Below are 16,552 nucleotides of genomic sequence, written 5' to 3' on the forward strand. Positions count from 1 at the left end.
CTGGTAATGCTGGATTTTAAAGGCTGAGAACCATTGGATAAAGGCTGAGAACCTCTGGCTTGTTCGAATTGGAATTGGAATGGATTTGCCTGTGCATTGGCCCGCTGTTCCATGGACCTTAGGGCCGTATTTAAATTGCCCTCCTGCATGCGCTGTTCGGCGGTGGCTATGGCCGCATCAAAGACATTGGCGTAGCCGAGGCGAGAACAGACAAGAGATGTGTACCTTGGCGTCGGCGGCGGAGCCCGCACTTCGGGTGCCTCTATGAACACGGGCGTGCATATGGATTTAGCCGGCGGCGATGGTAATAGCGGTGGTAGTCTTGGTTGTGGTGGTGCCCCTGGCGCTTGACTTCCTCTTACTAACTTTGCATCCCTTTGGAAGGGCGGCAATGGCAATGCCGCCTCTAATTCAGGTGGCAACGCTTCTCCTCCATCGTTGTCTCTGCTGCGACATTCAACGATTTTCAATGATTTCGATCCATATCTCGACTCTACTGTGGCTCCCATTGAATCCAAGTGCTTGGGCTTCCTCATCTCATATGGCCTATGCCTGACGGCTTTCTTTGAATATTGGCTCTGACTTTGAGCTTTTGCTCGCCAATTGCCGCTTTGAAATTGAGTCATTATCTAACTAAATTGGATTAATAGACTAAGCAAAAAAAAAAATAAAATCTATGCATGTACATATGTATGTATGTATCTCACAAAAAACAGAAAAACAATAAAAAAAACTGTGACAAAAACTAAAAAAGTAACTTGTTTTTGTGTTTTTGTATTCCATTTCAATTTAAGAACAGATTTTATTATCGAAAATATTCTTAAACGTATATCGGCTCAGTCAGCGATTTACAGGGCCGCAGAGAGAAAATCATTTCACGGGGGTAATCCACCCGTCACCCAACCCTCATGCCCACCCAGCCTCGGTGGACCAAGCCATTTATCTAGATATACTATATATGTATCATTAATATATTCCTATTCGAAATACCGATTAGAAGTAAATTTTTAAAAAGATCTTTCGTGTGTCTCTCGTGAGTGATCAGGAGAAGAAAATGCTCCAATTTTCGTATCTTCTCTCTGAAACTTCCATCACTTGAAATCGAATTGAGCTTGAGCAAAAGTTTTGATCAATGTTGGCCATGTTTGTGCTAAATACATTCCCGTATTGACTTCCCAGTTTAGTTCACTCTGGATCGTCTGTCCTGAAATAGTTCGTTACAGATTTCGATTCATTGCTAGCTACAAAACGTGTCTAAATAATTTTATTATTTTTCGGATTGAATTCGAGATAAGCCATTGGCCTAGTTGCTCGGTATAAAAGAGCTACAGAGAGATTATCAGAAGGAAACTTGTCGCCTTGGATTACTGGTAAGTGGTCAAAAAACATATGAGAACACGCCCATCTATTAAACGTCCTCCCTGGCTTAGGATTTAGATGAAGTAATCTTGAGATTTATCTAATTATCGAGCCAAAAGTAACGTAAACCCAATAGGGAATAAAAATTTAGAGTATCATTTATCATGCAATCACCGACATCATGGGCTTCCGTAGTGGCCCACGGTATAACGGACAAGACCAATGATGGTGGATTAACTGAAGTTATTCCACCAGTCACTAATATGACCAATGGCAGCGGCACCACCAAAAAGCACACCGCCAGAAAGAATCGCAGCGGTAGCAAAAAAAGCAGCACTGCCAAGAATATTAATAATAGCAACAGCAGCTATAACAACAGCAACAACAACAACAATTTGGTGGTTGACAGTCAACAATTTGTTGAAGAGCCTATGATAAAGCCAATTGAGCAGCCGAAAATGGTGCCAACTTTTCAATCAACTCCCATTCCGATTCAGAATGCAAATGATGGGGTATGTAGACTTTAGAGAGACTTTATCCAAGGGAAGGAAAGTTATTTGTGTTCTTTTCTTCTATTGAACAGATCTTACAGAACTATCAGACCATCGAGGGACCCACTCATCTCAATCGACCAGCTCAAACTTATCAGCCGAAACAACGGAAACAATCGATCCCCAAGTACAAACGTAAACTATTCAAGAAGAGAGTGAAGAGCCTTGCTGTCAATTTGGATGGAGATCCCGAAGAGATATTACGATCGGGCAACGGTCAATTACCCGAATCGGTAAGTCAAATACAATTTCTTGGACCGCCCACGGATTTTCTAATGGAGATGGAGCAGAAGGAGAAGGTGTTGGTGCAGACCCAGCAATTGGCACCACAAGCAGATTATCAACAGGCAAATGCTCATGAAGATTCTTCCATTTACAATGATTTGAATCTCTCTCAATTGAATACGAGTCCTATAACTAATTTGAATACCACCCCAGATGGGGGATTGACAGATGTCAATCCGTATCTTGATGCTCAGCCACAAATGGGCAATATAATGCCAATTTATTATCCTACACCTCCATATATTCCAATGCAGATGCCCATTGAAGTGCCGATGGAAATGCCCATTGAAGTGCCCATGGAAATGCCCATGGAAGTGCCCATGAAAATGCCCATGGAAGTGCCCATGGAAATGCCCATGGAAGTGCCCATGGAAGTGCCCATGGAAATGCCAGTGCCCTTGCAGCACTCATCTCCAAATCCTCAGCCAACTCAAACGATTCTGGAAATTGATGATCATCCATTTGGCACAACAACTTGCTCATCGAACGGCACTATAAGTTCCTCACCTAAGACTAGTGGCAGAGAGTATCTAATGAATAATGAATTCTTTGCGTTATTTCCATCTCCCGATCTAACCGAGGAACTAAACTTGGACTTCCTGAACGAAGAATTCAAAGAATTGGAAATGGAGATAAGAGCAATCTTCGACAATGGTGCACCTCCAAAAAGTGACAACTGTGGAGCTGAAGATAATGCCAGTGAGAGATGTGAACACATCTATAGCATCTCGCCGCGTCAATTTGACGATGATTATTCCACTTGTAGCAATAATGACAAGACCTATTGGTCAGACTATGAGCAACCCATAGAATATCCACCATTGGCTATTTCCAGTCAGTTGTGGGATCCCTTGGGTCCAAATCGACGTTTCTCTGACCCCAGTAATATGATGCGTAAGTGTGCAGTTGCTCCATCCATCAGTCACTCGATAGTTGTTCTTCCCATTTCATTTTAGCTCCACCCCCGCCCGGCTTCGAGCACTTGGAGCCATCATATGATTGCTCAAGTCTTATGCCATATGCCTCCTATTTCGGCGGTAAACGTTCGTTGTCCACACGATCTCGCAATTTGATGGGTGAACAGGTGCCTATTGTGCCCCATATTGATTATCCGACTCCAGTGCCAATGAATTCACAGCAACGTGATTTATGCGAGCATCAGCACTTTATAGGTGAGTCTACTCGACCCACGGAGTCTCTTGAATATCGGTCTTAAAAGCCGAGCTAAGGTAAAAAGATCTTATAGATTTAGAAGAAAAGTCCTTGAGTCTATTTGTTAAACAAGAACGCTTGAGTAGATTAGATAATACCATATTCAATCAAACAACTTATCAGTTGGCCTAATCCCTTTTCGTTATATAGGCGCATTTGACACCAATTTGAAGTGCCAATTGGCTGAATTAACTGTGACAAATGGATCAACTGGAGATGGCTATTATGTGTGCCCCGAATTGGCTTTGTTGCCCGAATTGATGGATTCCGAGGATGAGACCGAAGTGAAGTCCAATTATTCATATAATGAACTTTTGGAACGCGGCAAGAAGCCAAAACATCATAGCATTGGATCCCATAAATTCTCATCATTTCCTTTGGAATATAATGAAGAAGAAAAAGGAGGATATGGAGCAGAAGGGATGGGGGTTATTCCCCCCAAATCCGATTACAATGCCATTAATATCTAGCCAGCCGAAAGGTGAGACCCACACAAAAGTGGATTCCATATCAGAAGAGAATATTGCCTACTGGAATCTATTGGAGACAATTAAAAAACGTAACGAAGAAAAGCAACGTCAGGAATTGCATCAATCGCTGCTAGCTGCTCAAACCTTAATGGGGCCTACTGTATACCAATTTCAAGGAAACAATCCAATGGTATCCCAAACCAATCTTACCTATTGGCAACTCTTGGAGCGCATCAATGAGCTTAGAAAACAGAACGAGCAGACAGAAGCCTTCTTGATGGCACAACAGAACGCGATGCTGAACAATCAAAACTTCATTTTGAACAATGGACCAACTCAGATGCAGCAGAGTTACACTGGAGAGCCCGTTGGCTTGGTGGCCGAACTATTGCAACTAACTCAACACCACGGCATGATGGCTAATGGCTATGGTTTGCTTGGTGGTGCTCCTAATGGTGGTAGTGTCTACCAGACACCAAATTCTGGCGATATTGGTCTGCACCCACAGATCACTCTCGATGACAAGCGCGTCTACAATGAATCTGAAATCCGTTGGGATCTAATGAAGTGGGGCAACGATCAGCACAATACTCTAAATCCAGATCAAGATCAAAATGATTGCACCGATCCCTCAATGGTATTCGGTCATAATTAAGTATATATATTCGTATATTCTTATATATATACATATATATATATATATAGATTTTGGATACATAGCAAAGATCAGGGATTCTCTCTTTACTTTTCCTTTTTTATTATGTGTTTTCAATACAAATGTCACAAATGCTTGTTTATGCTTTTGTTATCTATGCATATACATATATATATACGTATGTATATATATATCAACATGAAATCTATATATATATAAATAAATGTACTATCAAAAGCACTTTAGAATATGTTTTTACCTTAAAAGTATAATTATATTCAATTGTTTCATTTATTATTTCTACTAAAAGACGAGTCGAACGTAGAGATTTTGGCTTGAGCAATCTAGAGATTACCTGAGATTTTCTAAATAAAGAAAAGCCAAAGAAAATTCTACGTTTTATTTCAACATTCTGAGAGAATTGGCATTGAAATGTGATTCTGAAAGGTTTCTCTATAGTAAACTGGGATTAATTTTGGCAAGAAAAACTCGGAAAATCTTTTTGGGAACTTCTTTGAAAACTTGAATTTTGACATCGAATATTAACTATTTCTGTCTCCTTTTGATAAAAAAAGAAATCCATGTCGAAATTTGTTGTTTTGTTTTTAAATTTAAAGTAAAGTTTTTAAAGACTTGCTCTATTTTTTCAAAATTTTTGAAATTTGGAAACATGATGTTTCAAAATAAAAGTAAATAATATCATAAAGTATACTCCAGGTCCTTTATCGATTTCCTTGGAGAGGTGTAAAAGTGTTTCATAGTGCAATTAAAATAAAAGCATAAATACACAGAGAACTTGTTTCTTAAAGGTAACTTGAGTTCGTTTTTATTTAATTACACACACACACATACACACACAGAAACACAAACTCTTACTCCAATCTGTCTCACACACACACACACACACACACACAGAGACTTAGAAAGGGCATTTGAAGCGTACATAAATGAAAATGAAATAAATTAAAATAAGTGTCGAAGCAAAGGCAAAAGCAAAAAAGGACTAAAAAAGGATGCCAAACGGCAAGAGAGAGGGAGAGAAAACGAGGAGGACAGCAGTCGAAGGAGACATATGCGGCGCATAAGATTACTTCCCACACACACTCATATGTGTGTGTTCGTGTGTGTATGTGTGTACGTAAATCGCTTGGGTCGACGCTCTAATGTACATGCATTTGTAAAGTTCGAGTATCCTTTGCCTTTTATTTTATTTTTTGCTTTTTGTTTTTTTTTCCTACTTCAACTCGAAGAAAAAGAGCCAAACAGCAAAACAAAATAGTTGTGAGTCAATGTGTGTGTGTGTGTGTCTGTGAGAGTGGTGGGGCTAAGGATTCGGACTTTGGGTCGTCCGTGGCCAAAGCCAAAGGCAAAGACAAATTCATGTTGCATTTGTAGCTTAAGGATATTATTGTAGCATCCTTTGTGCTCGATGCTTTTTGTTTCAACTTTTTGCATACTTTTATTTCGCATTCAAGCCACCACCCACCATCCACCCCCACCCTTTCACTCTCCCACCACAATGCTTTGTTTTTAAAAAGGAAATGAGAAGAAAACCAAGAGAAAAAGAAAATCTCTCACAACAGCAACAGAAAAAAGGACTAGAAAAAAGAACAGCATGAATGTTAGGATCAAAGTAATGTTGCCCAATGCTCTTTGTATGTAAGGACTAACTGTCTGTCCAGAAGCGACTACGAAAATTCCATATGCAGCTACTTCAAAATCATATGAAAATGCTCACTCGAATCTAGAATAAATCGAGAAGTGATATGACAGGAAAACTTTATCCGATCTCCATAGAGGCGGATCTGAATGTGAAATGTTTCATCTCTTGGCCCACCCCGAAAGTATGCAATAGTCAATTAAAGACACAATCAAGGAGTCTTATCAACAATGATCCTTCATGGAAAATTTGTTTCAATTACTAACTAAAACTAATTAACTTATAACTATGTACATACTGAAAGTTTCATAAAGTTATCAAAAAATCAATTTTTCTTTAGCCTTTTGCATACTTTTGGGGTAAGTTGTAAGTTTTTAAAAGGATAGGTCAAAATATTTTTTTAAAGTAGGCGGTGCGAAATAGTTTCTTAATGTATTAAATGATAGAAATTGAAATAAACAATGACAGGATAGAAATAGGACATGGCGAAGAATGTGAATAGAGTCCTGTAAATGTAGTTTGAGATAAAGAGATTGAAGCATAATAAATTGGGACTTTTTGCTATATGATCTAGGGCTATGAAATGAGAGGGAACTTTGCCCACTAAAGTAGGCAACAAAGAGTTAGCTTTTTGAAAAATAATAAAACAATTTGGCAAGGTCCTGTGGATAAACAATTTTTAGCTTACAGGTGTTATAAATACTTTTCCAGTCAAACTTTCCCAATTTCATGCACCTACATACATAGATCGGCGTATAATCGTTTATAATCAGATCTTATTATGTACATCAAATATATAACTTTCGTTTATTTGAACTATCCCTTCTATATGAAGGCCGACTGTAAGTCTAACTCGTGGCAAAGTTCTTGAATCCGTTTGCACAGTGTATGCAGAATGGCCAAAAAGGATTCGACACACACACACACACATACATAGATGTATGCATAATGCATGTGGGCATGTAAATGCAAAATAACCCGTATGCCGGCCAGGACCTCTTCCACATCCTTTTTATTTTCTTCTTTTTTGTGTTCTGTGTGAGAGAAATGTGCGAGTTTTAGATTTATTTGTAGTTAAGCATCCAGCAAAGGGGCACAGAGAAGGGAGGGGAATGATGATGATGATGATGATGGTGGGCGTGGTGGGGGTAAAATGAAAGAAGGAACTTTTATTTTAATTTTAATGTGGGCGCAATGCCCCGCCTTTACCTCTGCCCCTGCCACCATCTTCATCTACATAGACTTACGCCTTGACAAAAAAAAAAGGGGAAAAGTTTCATTTTGGGTTTGGTTTTTTTTTGGGTCCATCTCCATAAAGCGAAGATGGAGGCAAGAGCAGGTGCAGATGCTGCTAGAGAGAGAGAGAGAGAGAGAGTGGGAATCGAGTCCGAGTTACATTAATGGGCTTGCCGCACTTTTACAAATTGGCTCAATTGCAAGTTTATGCGCCACCTACCACCCGGGTTGTTAAAACTAATGCCGCCATATGTGACCAGGCTCGTTATATCGCCTCAACTTCACTTGACTTTCCACTCGTCTCTCGACTTGTCGATTTCGATTCTGTTTCCACTGACCATGTGTGCCCATTGTTACCAAAAAGAGGGTAGGGGGGAGGCAGGGTATCATGGTGAAGAGACAACAACAAAAAAATAACAAAAAACAAAATTGTATTACACCTCCAAATAACCCAGGGAACAGCAAGGACATGAACATTAAGCGAGTCCTTATTGGTAGCCAAGCACAACCGACAGTGACACCACTTCATCTCCCCCTCCCCCACCACTCTCTCTCTCTCTCTTTCTCTATGTGTGTGTGTGTGTGTGACAAGTGATGCGTGTTTTGTTGCGGCCTGTGTCCTTCTTAAGTGATGTCCCTTTTTTATGGGTTCTGGCCATTTTTTTTCATGCTTAATTGAATGGGTCAGGAGGAAATGTTCAATACAATTTTTTTCCTTCTCTTCCTTCTGCCCGCCTGCCGTCTGCCCCCCTTTTGGAATTTGCCAATGTGGTTATTGAATATCGAGCACGTTTTGGACCTTTTCCTATTTTTTTTTCGTCTGTTCTTTGTAGTCTTTTTTACACATTTTTTTGCTATTTTTTTTTTTTTGTTTGAGGAGAAGAAGTCATTATTAACGTTATCTGTCTCACTCACTTACTCACTCACTTAGTCTCACTTATTATTATGCTTATCCTTACGGTTATTGCCGTTACCATTCCAACTCACATCCTGTCCTGTGTGTCCTGTGCCCATTAAAACAAATATGGATCTTAACTATGCCCTGCACGCATCACGAAACTTGACACTTCCAATGTCTCTTCTTCTTCGATTGACTTCCTCTTGTTTTTTATGGGTTTCAATTTCTTTCCTTTTTATGTTCGATTTGGTTCGATTAAGGGGGGAAACGACAAGTTACTGTTCATTTCTATTCTTTCTTTTTTAAGTCAAAAGCAAATAACAGAAATTATTTATGGGTATTTGTAGTAGTTAATATTATTTATTTTGACATTCTCATAGCTTAATGAATATGATTATAGATTTAACATTCAGAGTCTAGTTTAGATTCAAAAATAGATGTATAGAACCATCAAATACTATCATCAACGGAGCCTCTGTATCGTAATGTCCATACTTTGCCTACAATGCATAAACCAGTTGAGAATTGCAACTAAATGAAGTTAAAATGGAATGCCTAATCTAAAATATGCAATAAGCTGCCACAGAATTCGCTTTTAGAATCATGTAATGACATTTTAGAGTATCCGGTCAAACACTTTCAAGCCTATACCTTAAGGGGCAAAGTTTCGATCGTCCTATTTATCACATCTTTTTCCTGGCTAGTAGCTATTAAAAATGCTTAGCACCCCATTGTTGGTCCTCTATTTAGTCACCCTATAAAAAGTGTAATACCATCAAACTAAAAACGAATCCAAAAAGACACAACGAATTGTTAATACACTACCTATTGACCGAAAAGAATTTTGTCTACCTAAAACCAGCTTTAAGCTAGATTTGGCTCACTCAGTTTAAAGAAATTAGACTACCTCAAGTGAGGGTAGATAAATGCTTTGTTTTTTTTTTCCACTTTGTCATAAAAAAAATATAGCAGATTCACATCTGATCTAGAAAAACAAATCATAAAACGCGGATTACAGCTCCCATGTGTGTAGTCTCGGCTGTCGTTTGGCACTTGGACTTACTTTATGCCTTATGGCCAAAACGTGAGGGGTTGATATGAAAACAACAACAACAACAGGATATGTGAAAACGCTTTACAGCGCGGAGTCTGAAGTCAAAGGAATAAAAAAATGTTGAACAAATTGAGATGTTGTTTTGTGATTTTTGAAAATTAAAGCATACTTTTGGAAATGTCTAAAGGAGAGCAAAAGCTTTGCCGTTAGTTATGAAAAAAACCACTGAAGGTCATTTAGAAGAAAGGACTTATGACTCTAGATCTCGAAGAGATCGAAATTCGAAGCAAAGTTCATGTTTTTAGCGAAAGTTTTCTAATTTAAGAATTGCAAATTTTATTTCTGGCTATCCCAAAGACTGAATGAGATGACAGTGGAGAGGGGGGAAGGGAAGCAAATATCCATCTACAATGTAAAATACTTAACCTCAAGGGGGAAAAAGTTAATGCCAGCACTTGATTTAGGAATATCTTGACATTTATGACTAACTGGCTGAATGGTTGACTTACTGACTGACTAAATGAATGAAACTTCCACATAACATCACATATATTTGTCTTTGTTTGAAGTGTGCGTGTATGTGTGTGTGTGTACTTTCACACACTTGAAGTGTTAGTGACAAGGGTATTTGACATAAATTCGCGTAGTTTTTACTCAGTTTTGACACATGTCACTCCAAAACGGATCTCTCTCCTTCCCTCTTTTGGATACTTAGACCCATACGGGTGACAAATGACTTGGCCCCTGGTGTTTATTTTTATCCTCAGCGGAGCTTAAGCAAAATGTCCAACCCAGACACACACATATATATGGACACATAGACACACATTTGCCTCAAGCTAATAAATAATAAACAATCCTTTCGGCCTACCTGTCCTGGGGTAGGGACCCATCCACTTTTCTCAGCCTTGTTGGATCCTTGTTGTTGTGTCCTCCTGGTTGTTGTTGTTTTTTCTTTTATTCATTGTGTATTTTTTTTTTTTTTTTTTTTTTTTTTTCTGTGTTCCATCGTGCCGCTCTCTGAGTCTGAGGTTGAGGTTGACAAATGTGTCAGAATGCAAATCCGCAACAATTAAAAGAAAAATCAACACAAAAGCTGACAGCGAACCGAAGCAGAGGAAAAGCGGCAGCAGCAGCGACAGCTTCAACTTCAGCATCAGCCTTCCCACTTCCTCTCTACCTGTCGCCCTCCCAAACCCCCCCTGCCCCATCGCATCACCTTCATTTGCTGCTTGTTGGATTTCTTCGCTTGTCGTTTTACCCACTTGGCGTTTTATTTGCACAAAATCTTTCGCCAGCAAAGGGATATTTTCCCATTGTTGCTTGAGTCCAGTTTCTGTCAGTGGAGAAAAAGCTTCATAATTGTCACCATTCAACATTTGTTTTCATTTTTTTCGGGGTGGCTTCACATGGGTCGTGCTTCGCGGTGTTCCATTCTGGGTAGGTAACACGAATGGACACTTGAACGCCTTTTGTTTCTAACTACTTCTTGCACTTGGGCAACAGAAAATCGTTTATTTATTTACTCTTCTCGCGCCTCTGGCACTCACTCTCCTTCTCCTAATTGGCACTTTCTAAGCATTGCGTAATGACCACATTTGGAAGGAAACTGTGGTCCTGCCATCGATTTGCCCTAATGATAAGCACACAAAGTAAACTTCACTTTCTGCAGGAGAATTCAAAAAGGTTTTTTAAAAATTCACTCAATTATTTCTGGCGCTGGATTCGAATTTATATTACATATATAGAATTTTGTAATTTAAATGCACTCACAGTTGTATAATTCACAACTGGTTGAAGCGAACAGTGAATCGACCTATGAATGCCTAAGTTCTAATATAATCGCTTTTAGAATAAGAACTTTTTCGACTTTGCACTAAAGGAAGATAACAAATATTTAAATATTAACTTAAATTTTTTACTTTTTTTGGGGGATATGAGTTAGTATGCCACTCCTTGAGGTAGGCACCGGATTGATGTGCTGCCCATGGTGGCTTATGGGTTTATAAGAGGTCAAGAATCGTAGTCCGACTTGAAGACTTGAAAGAGGTGCCTCTTAATTTTAAGAACTAGTTCTACTTTTAAGACTTTTAATTTTACTGATCGTTTAAAATATCAAAATTTAATCAGTTTTAGTTGAACAATCTCAGTTTTTGGGAGGTTTTAGACTACAAATTTAATAAAGTTTAATCGTCATGACTCTCAACCAGTTCCCAATGCAAGGAAACCCAACGTAAAGGACACAATAAAAGTTCCACTTTGTCTACTAAAAGCAGAGGGGCGGGGCTAACTTTGACCGCATATAGGCTATAGCCTTCAAAGTGGAAAAACGTTTTATCCAAAAAAGTCGAATGTTTGCGAATGAACATAAACCACAATCCTAGCAAAGCAATCGTTAAGTTACTGATCAAAGTCACTGTTTTCCAACGATCGTTCCTATGGGAGTTGTATGATATGACACCTGATCTGATAAACTCACCAATAACAAATTTCACGACAATAATTCAGAAAATAACAAAGTTATTGAGAAAAGTCACTGCTCGTGACTTTGCCGTTTGTATGGGAGCTATATGATATAGCGGTTCGATCTGCCTGAATCCGAGATATACAAACTGTGCAGTATATAAGAGCCCACATGCAAAGTTTCAGCTTTAACGGTTTAGGAGGAGTTCATGTTGACGGATCAAGAAGACGGAAGACAAGACGGATCAGCTGATCAAGAATATATATAGTTTTTTCAAGGGTATAATCGTTTTTAACTCGCAGATACCATGCTAAAAATGATTAAGTCGAAGGCTCTAACAGTTGCAGCTCATGTTATAAGTAGTTTAGTTTAGTATAGTTTAGTTACTTATTTAAGTTTTTGGCTTCGTTTTTAAATAGTTTTTATGCTGAAAACTGAAAGTGATTCTTAAAAATAGGTTTTCTAAAACCATTAATTTTTCAATATACTTAAGATCTTTGAAGGCATCAGACTGAAAAATCTATTCAAGTGGATGTAATCCTTGTAGTTGATTTAGAATACGGTGTTTTATTTTTATACAGGCAAAATGGACGGTATTTTCAAAATCAATGAAATCTGAAGAGATTAAAGAAGATCTGACAATAATATTATATATTAACATCTAAATTCGAGACAGAGTATTTTTGTGAACCTTTATAATGTTTTGATTTTTAATTGAAATAGAAAGGATTTTGATTGTTGTAAGTAAGTTATATCAGTCTTATCATTGGTTGCTTTTAGACGGGGGAAGAGAACACTTTTGGTTGGCCAGAATGTGTCCTGTATTTGTTTTCTTTTTCTCTCTTTCGTTCTTTATTTTTTGCCATCCTTTTTTTTGCTCGGGTTGATATAGTAATCGACCACAGGCGTATAATAATTCTTGTGGTTTCATAATTCAAACCACACACACACACACACAGACGCAGAGCAAGGGCATAGGCATAGGCGCACACCCGTTCAATGTTCGAGGTATGCGCAACCGCCAAACAAATTTAGACAGAGGGGAGAATTGAGAACCACCACCAAAGGCGATATCATCTCACCTCGACTTGCTTGTTGTGTTTTAGCTAGTGTAAACCGCAAAATGGAGTAGGAGTGAAGGGACTAGATGTGCGATTGGTGGGGGTGGGGTGTGAGGGGTGGGTGTGTAGCTGGAAAGGAGGGTTGAATCCTAATCCTTGCCCACTCTAACGTCAAAAAAGAAACACGAGAAAACTCCGCCTGCACGAAGAAGTATTTTCTTCTATATTCTTTCGCAATTTTTTGTTTCTTCTACTCACTCAAGAGGCAAGGTGGTCGGTGGGTGGGTGGGGGGTTCGGTGGGTGCTTGTGTACTTGGGTGGCTTAGGTTCTCCTATAGACTGTGATATGTATGTACCTACACATGTATATAGGTATAAGTATATAAGTATATATTTTTTTGGCCGCAAATGGCAGCCGCAAGATTTCATCTCTCTCCCTCTCTCTGTCGCTCTCTATCTCCCTCTTTCTTTAGCTATGTCACTCTCTTGCTGTAGCCATCCCGCTCTAACTCTGCTGTCGCTGCTGCTGGTCTAAGTCTATCTCTCTTGCTCTCTGGTTAGCTAGAGGTCTAGCCGCAAAAGCCGCGTTGGTTTCATTTTTTTCCGTTTTTCCATGTCTTCGTTGCTTTTTTTTCCCTTCTTCCTTCTCTTGGGTTTACTTTTTTTGAGATTTTTTCCTTGAGTCAATTCCAAGATGGAAGCTGTTTTGGGGGTTGCGCCAAATTCAACTCAAAAAGTTTGCCTTAGACACGTTTTTATTTTTCTTCCATTTCCATCAGCCTTCACCGCTGTCACCGCCGCCGCCGCCGCCACCGCCAACGCTGCTTCTGTCGTCGTCGTCGTCGTCTTCCATCCATCCAAGAATGAGCATAAGGTGCGAGCACCCTCAAAAAATTGAGCGATTTTTTTTCCCATCTTGGCCTTTCTCTCGCTCCATCTCTTTCTCCCTTTCGCGAGAACTCTCTGTCTGGTCTCTGCCTTAAAGTAGCTGGAACTTGGATTGCCTTTGGTTTTGGTTTGGGGTTAGGCCAGGCCAAAACCAAAACCATACCAGACCAGACCAGACCAGACCAAACCAGACCAAGACCAGACCAACTTGAAGACATCGTTGCGGCCGTCGTTTCTGGGCCGCTTGTGGTGTAGTTGACGTTTTCTGGTTTCGGTTTCGGTTTTGGGCTCTGCCAGCGTTGTCGCTGCTGCTGCTGCTGCTGTTGGCGCTGCCTCTGCTGCTGTTGGAGTAAAGTTGGGCAAAAAAAAAAAAAGAAGAAAAACCGAAGAAACCACTGCTACTGGTTCTCGCGGTAAATGTTAAGCCAAGGAAAAAAGAATTATATAGCCAGCCAAATAACAACACGAAGGCGGGGAAAAGCTTCGCCATTCAGCCAGCATCTTATGCTCGTCCTTCTTACCCATCTCCAACAAGCTCTTCTTCTTCCTCTTCGGTTTTCGCTCTGATTATGATGAGGTGGCAGGCGGCAGACGGCAGAAGGCTTCGTCGTTGTCGCTGCTGTTGCCCTCATCGTCGTCGTCGTCGTCGCCGTCGCTGCCGGCGTCGACATTGCCATCGTTGCCAACCGCTCGTAGTGGTCGCGTTCATGGTTACCGCAAAAAAATAGTTTAATATCTCCGTGTCGTTTGATTCGATCGCCAGGGTCCAGGCCTCCAGACCGACCCCACTCACACCCTTTCGAAAAAAAAACACAAATCAAGAAAGTTTATTCCTCTAATTCAAGTGCATATGCCGATCCGCGTCTATCACAGTGTATGTGTGTGTGGGTTTTTGAGTGCGAGTGCATGTGTGTGTGTGTGTGCAAAATATTTGAAATAAAATATTCAAATAATTAAAAATAATGTTTTTTTGAAAGTGGCCTCTACCTTAATTTTGTGATACCAAAAAAAGAAGATAAATATATAAAGATTCAAGTGCAAAAGTGTTTTTTCTTTGCTGTCGTCTGCCATCAATCAATCAATCGCTGAAATGTAAGTTGGAAAAGTATAAGATCGAAAGATCTATCATGCCAATGCGATAATCAATGGAGTTTAATTGGATTTCTTTGAAGTTTTGAGCTCAAAGCGAGAATGATCAATAAATGTAGCATACTTATCAGCTGCATCCATAGTTTGAGATCGCCCATCTTAAGAGATGGGAAATGATTAAGTGAGAGGTTATTGAGAGAAAGTTGGAGTAAAACTGTATTGAAACTCTTCCACTACAATCCCAAATTGATGAATTGATCTTGGGCCAAAGTCCGAAGTCGGAACTTTTAAGTCACAAGGAACTAACTACAGAGGACATAAAAATTAATATAGGTTAGTTATAAGGGCAGAAAGAAACTGTGAGTCGTTTTGGTTTGTGTTAGAGAATTATTCAAATGGGCAGTGGGTGATCTAGATCTCTAAAATGGGGGAACTTTGCCCCCCAAAGTATGTAATAAGCATTCCAAGAATTAGCCTTTGAAATCTCCTGTAGTTAAAAAGTAATTCTCAAAGCAAAATTTGTTTAAAAAGCATTTATAAGTTGCAAGCATAACGAAAAGTTATAAATTTCTGAATGCTTTTCCAAACGATTGCCTACTTAATGGGGCAAAGTTCCCTCCACATCACAGCCCTAGATTTGCCTATGCAGCTTTACCTATTTCGGATTCTATCAATCAAACTGAATTTCTAGTTTTTTTTCAATTCGAAACGTTTTTCTGTGAAATATTGCAAAAAAAACCTTGAAGTTTTCTTCAACCAAAGCTCTTACAGCTCACAAGGGGAACTTTAGGTATGCGAATCACCGATTTGAATGAATTTTGGATATGTTGTGGAATACTCTGTCATTTGAAGCTGTGTAAAATATTTCAGACTTATTGTTGTAAAGATTTCTTTGGGGTCTTTTAATTGAATTGACTATCCTAGCATTCTTAGTTAGCTTTTTTAAAACTTTCCTATTCATCAAATGATTCCTACTCTACGGATGACCACTACCGAAGATTACGTAGATCGATCGATCGATTATGGATCGTGCCAATGACATCAAATTGTGTGTGTGTGCGTGTGTGTTTATAGGATGTATATGTGTGTTCAGGGTGCACACTTGTCGCTCAGCTCAAACCAAAATATATAGAATCATTTTGCATCCGAATTTTGCCCCAATTGTTGTGTCTCCTGTCTGTGGCCACATATGTCGCCACATAGTCGAAACAACAACAAAAAATAATATAAAAAAGAGAGAATTTAAATGAGAGAAAAAAAAGAAAAACAACAAACAAACAAACAAACGGAAGTTGTAGAAAAACGAGTACATATAGCCGGCAGTTTGCTCATATATATATATATACATATATATATATATACATATATATGAATATGCACAAATAGTTGACTGAATAAATGATTTTTTATTTATATTCAGGTGTGTGTGTGTGGATGATGAAAATGAACGTGTGTGTGTGCGTGTGTGTGCGTGACTCTGTACATATTTCTGACAATTTTTTTCTTCATTTTTTTTTTTTTTCGGTGGCCAACATATACAAACAAACAGCTGGCAACAGCTGGCCGATTCGATTATATTTTTTTATTTAAATACGTTTTTCACTCTTTCACTCGTTTTGTTTTTTGCACTTCGCATCTTAGTTAATCAGCTGTAATCCATCGTTAACCCT

General features: G+C 39.1%; 1 protein-coding gene across 2 annotated transcripts; it reads left to right on the top strand.

Moving 5' to 3' along the window:
* Positions 1–1,252: 1,252 nt before the first annotated feature.
* Positions 1,253–3,882, top strand: LOC137587003 (uncharacterized). 2 transcript variants are annotated; one of them, XM_068303229.1, is made up of 5 exons: positions 1,253–1,370; positions 1,438–1,871; positions 1,943–3,089; positions 3,152–3,367; positions 3,558–3,882. In XM_068303229.1, the coding sequence occupies exons 2-5, from the start codon at positions 1,524–1,526 to the stop codon at positions 3,875–3,877; spliced, it is 2,031 nt and encodes a 676-aa protein (XP_068159330.1). In that variant the 5' UTR covers positions 1,253–1,370; positions 1,438–1,523; the 3' UTR covers positions 3,878–3,882. The 2 variants fall into 2 exon arrangements, with proteins under 2 accessions (XP_068159330.1, XP_068159329.1); XM_068303228.1 differs by having other exon boundaries at positions 1,262–1,370; positions 1,431–1,871.
* The last annotated feature ends 12,670 nt before the right edge of the window (positions 3,883–16,552 follow it).

This window comes from Drosophila tropicalis, unplaced genomic scaffold (genome assembly GCF_018151085.1).
Source record: "Drosophila tropicalis isolate 14030-0801.00 unplaced genomic scaffold, ASM1815108v1 contig_158, whole genome shotgun sequence".
In the NCBI taxonomy this organism is placed as follows: Eukaryota; Metazoa; Arthropoda; class Insecta; order Diptera; family Drosophilidae; genus Drosophila; species Drosophila tropicalis.